This window comes from Sinocyclocheilus rhinocerous, unplaced genomic scaffold, assembly GCF_001515625.1.
Source record: "Sinocyclocheilus rhinocerous isolate Xijiao unplaced genomic scaffold, SAMN03320098_v1.1 scaffold256, whole genome shotgun sequence".
NCBI lineage: Eukaryota > Metazoa > Chordata > Actinopteri > Cypriniformes > Cyprinidae > Sinocyclocheilus > Sinocyclocheilus rhinocerous.
The window spans coordinates 871,760-876,381 of record NW_015632036.1 but is presented as its reverse complement, the minus strand read 5'-3'; the positions used below and the strand labels follow the sequence as shown (position 1 = coordinate 876,381).

Here is a 4,622-nt window from a genome sequence, read left to right as displayed (position 1 = left end):
TGTTTTTTGAACATTAAAGCATGTCAACATATTCTGTTACACCAAATACACAAAATAATGATCTTTAAAATGGCATCATATGACCCCTTTAATATATTTTAAAATGTCATTTATTCCTGTGATGACAAAGCTGAATTTTCAGCAACCATTACTCCAGTCTTCAGTGTCACATGATCCTTCAGAAATATGCTTCTAATATTTGCTGCTCAATAAACATTTCTTATTATTATCAATGTTAAAAACAGTTGTACTGCTTAATTTTTTTGTGGAAACTGCATGGAAGCTTTTTATTTTTTTTCACAAATCTCACTTTTTTCCACATCACTCTTGATCAATATAATGCTTCACTTCAAACTAAAACTATCAGTTTCTATCCAAATTTGACTGACCCTAAACTTTTAAACACAAGTATATGTGTGAGACTTCACAATAAGTTTAATTTGTTAACATTAGTTAATGCACTTCATACACTGACAAAATACTTTTACAGCATTTATTAATTTAGGTAAATGTTCATTTATACATAGACTACTACATTTGAATATTTGAAGCTAATTTTATTTTGTAATAATACATTTAAACTCGTTCATTGCTTGTTCATGAAACTTGTAAAATGTTACAGTGATGTAAATTTTGTTGTTATTTTATAGCTTTGCTAGATGAAAGATAATCTTTTTGAAAATTCTCCTGTATTAAATAGATTTTTCATCTTACTAGTTACTCTTTTTCTTGGTGTGAAATCAGACACTGAGAGGAATGGACTAATTAAAGGGATTGGGTGTAATTTGCTCAAAGGTAGTTCACTGTAAACATATGTACTGTCAGTCAGAAATATGTGCACTAGAATCGCTTCTCTCACCCTCTGTCCTAGAAAGGAGAAAGAAGGCCTCAGCCTGGGAAAAGAACCTCCTTTACCCCATAGTGATGCTGATCCTGCTTGCTGGAACGGTACACGTTTATTTAGACTTTGCAGGGTTATCATAATGAACCACAAAGCATGTGACTTGATGCAGTTTATTTCATAAGTTGGTTTGATGTTTCTTTCTACTGTTTATAATGCTTATGTTTGCTTTAATCTGTGCTGCTTGCAGGCGATTTCTGTTCTCCTGGTTGCCCTGAACATTGTGTACTTGCTTGTTGATGAGACAGCTTTGCCAAAGGGTTCAACGGTAAGAAAAATGCAAGTCAACAAACTTGAAAATGTAAACAAATACTCAGCTTTTCCTTCACTTGCTCCCTCTCTCTCTACCACTGAGTCTTGCAAAAATCACACTTTGCGTCGGGACACACTGAATTCCAGATATGCTCAGGTGTGTGCTGTAGAAGAAAAGGCAGGTCGAGATGTGTATCATGTCGCTGCTGTTTGATGCTCTTTATCAGAGTTGCGCTCCCATTCGCTCTGCATGATGTCAATTCAAAGGCACTCACGCACTGTACGTGTGTGAAACTCTGGACACAGCCCTCATTCGTCTTAACTGGGTGTTTTGAATACTTGGCCGAGGCCCTTTCAGTCAAAGCTCTGTAATGAAACCATCATTTAACCTTTGCGCAGTTTTCGACTGTGCGAAGACAGCGTCAATTTTCTCTTTGACAAGGAAATTACAAGCTACGGCTGGTTGAATATGGGTCCAAGTCAGTTTACCGCTGATTTGAGCTTGGACAGGTAAATAGTTTAACAGGTCCATGGGAACGGTTACATAATTTCCAGTTTTCTTAAACGTGAACATTGTTTTGTTCTCACTCTTTCTTTTCGTCCATACAATGATGGTCTTATCTCACTTTAATTCACCACTCCTACGTGCTGTCCCTGTTTCATACGTTTTTTTCTTTGTCTTGCCACAACAAAGGAAATTCAACATGTTGAGCTGCTCTATAAGAGTGCCCACTCCCCATTCTAATGATTTTATTAGTGTCGATGTTTGCCTTGGCATGATGCTTGACTGAAAATCCCCCAAATTACACTTGTCACATTGTTCAGAGACGAAGGGCCCTCTTGACAGACTGGTTAATGGTTTATGTGTTTGATGAGCTGGACTGGTGCCATGCTTAAGATCTCATGTAACCACGACAACCCAGCAGCAGTGTCTGAACGTCTGTTTGATGGTTTTTACGTCGGTTTGGGATGTGGTGGGGGGTGGGCCAGCATTCCGCAACATTCTTAAGAGAGATTGATGCGAGTTAAGGTAACTACGTTAACGCCGAGACCGTCAGATAAGGCAAGGCATCGTAAATGTGGCTGTGAGGTAAGGAGATCTAATGCAGTGGTACTGCTTGCATTAAGCTGTCTGATGCACTGTTGCTAATGACTGCAATAAAAGTCTTATTGCTGTCATTCCCCATGGATTCAGAATTATTGTCGATGCTAAAAACAGCCTCATTAATGTCCGTTCCTCATCTGAACCCGTATCTCACGTGTCATATGGAGCAGAAGGAGTGATGGAATGAGAAACGAGATGAGAGGGAAAGCGAGAGAGATCGTATTTCTCTTTTTGACCTCTGAACCTTTGACAAGAGTCAACAGATGACACTTAACCTGTAGGTAAATATCTTTCTAAAAAAAAGAGAGAATGAAAAAAGGCCTGTCTTATCCATGATTAGTTTTTTGGTACTTTTTTTCTGTTATTATCCTTCATCAGAGGTAGCTGAGACACATCAAAACATGTAGTGTAGTTAGGACACACCTGAAGGAAGGTACACACACCGATATCCTTAAACTCAGCGCCAACAAACACCTCACACAGCTCCGAGCAAAAAAGGAGATTTGAGATACCTGTCCAGTTCAATAGTATCAGTCAGTTTATGATAAGTTAAATGACAGTCAAGGATGGATGTGGAGTGAAACTGCACATATATGATCAATGTTTTGTACACATATATACAATAATATAATTCTTGGGTTGAATGGGTTGCGGTTTTATGTTTGTTCACATTGCTAGTTCTTTTCCCACTGCACTACAGCGTCAACTTCTAGCTAACTTTTTTGGATGGTTCACTTATATAACAGTTTGACTGTTTGATGATATTTTACAAGCAGGTGTTTAAGTTGAGCTCCTCTGGTTTTCAATCACATGTAAACTTTCTTCAGGCCTGTCATCAATAACAAGAAGCAAGACTGACATTATAAAATCTGGTTCAGATTTGATCTAATCCAGTTAGAAAGATCATCATAAATATTTTTATATGCTCTATTGATTTTGAATTGGTCTACTGTCAAATACACATCGTTAGAATGAGAGTGATGATTGATTTTTATTTTTCATTTATTGTTTTTACTTGTCAAGGCCAGACTAATGTTGTTTTACTTTGATAAATTGTCAAATAAATGTTGGCTTTTATTGTAAAAATTCCAATCCAAACATTCAGATCACATCAGTGACTTCAAAAGATATTAAAGGCCTGAGATTGAAAAACGTTGTTTGCCAGCGCATTTGTTTTGTTGGTTTTTTTTTCCACATTTTTCTCTTAATTTTTGGCAGCCATTCATTCTGAGCAGCCTCTTACTGTAAGAGCACCATTGCCTTTTTTTTTTTCTTTTTCTTTTTTGTTTGAACACCTGCTCACATATTATGTGTGTGTGAGCGGCGGTGAATTTAAAAAGATTTCTTTCATCTGCTTCCATTCATTACTTCGCCAATTTCACTCTGTCTGTCCTCATTGGTGAGAGGGGAAACTTCACTAATCTGAGCTTTATGTGTTTTATTTCTTCATAATAGCGTTCACTCAGAACAGCTCCAAATATTTGTGCCGCTTTTTTCTGCTCTCACTGCCTGAAGCACTGAGGTGTCAACACTGTAGTCTTATTTAGATTACACCGCTTCGGTTGTAACAGGAGCCTTTGCATTGGGCACGTCGCTAAAACACGTCCACTGCATGCACTTACTCCATGTAAGAGTATTGCCACAGTCCAGAACCTCAACCGGTGCCTTTGAGAGACATGCAAAAAATGATCATATTTTGAAGCCAAATTTTATTTGGGGGAAAAAAATCAGTTTATGAAAATAACCATTGACTGTAACTTTCACTATTTGTTTCTGCAGGAAAGAGATATTGGCAATGCCTCCTTATCCACATTTGGAGTTGCCCAGGCGGTTATTGAAATCATTCTCATGTTGTATCCTTTGCTGTGTGTGATACACTAATGCTGCATAAGCTCCAGTCTAGTGTTTGATCACAGATTGTGTGTGTTTAGTGAAGGGACTCAAAGTTGTTTGCTTATGATTGTTGCGAGTGTGTTCTAGAGGGAAATGTTAGTGAATGTTTTGACTGAAACAACGGTGTTAGTCTTAACTGTTGAACAGTTATCTGTTGGTCTCATCTGTGGTTGGCTTCTATAGCCTTCGCATCTTTCAGGAGCTTACTCCCAGAAAGGACGACACTACCATGACAACGGTAGGATCTGCAAAACTGCTTCGGTTTTAAGGCCTGTTCACACTAATTTGGACTAAATGTATAAAACATTCACAAATTGTTCATTGTTCCAAATCTCCTGATTTTGGTGGTGAGTCACATTTTTCCCAATCCTGAGAAGTTGAATTCTTGTCATTCTTCAAAAAAGTTTGTATATCTAAATATGTTGTTAAGCATCGTAACAATGGAAAAAAAAAAAAAAAAAAAAAAAAAAA

At 37.5% G+C, this 4,622-nt stretch overlaps 1 protein-coding gene across 1 annotated transcript in view; it reads left to right on the top strand.

Moving 5' to 3' along the window:
• Nucleotides 1–4,622, top strand: part of LOC107742132 (limb region 1 protein homolog) — a 37,393-nt gene that overhangs the window by 28,908 nt on the left and 3,863 nt on the right. Inside the window, exons 13-14 of the mRNA XM_016555034.1 lie at nt 4,038–4,111; nt 4,299–4,389. Coding sequence (XP_016410520.1) covers nt 4,038–4,111; nt 4,299–4,389 — 165 coding nt within the window. The remainder of the gene's footprint in view (nt 1–4,037; nt 4,112–4,298; nt 4,390–4,622) is intronic.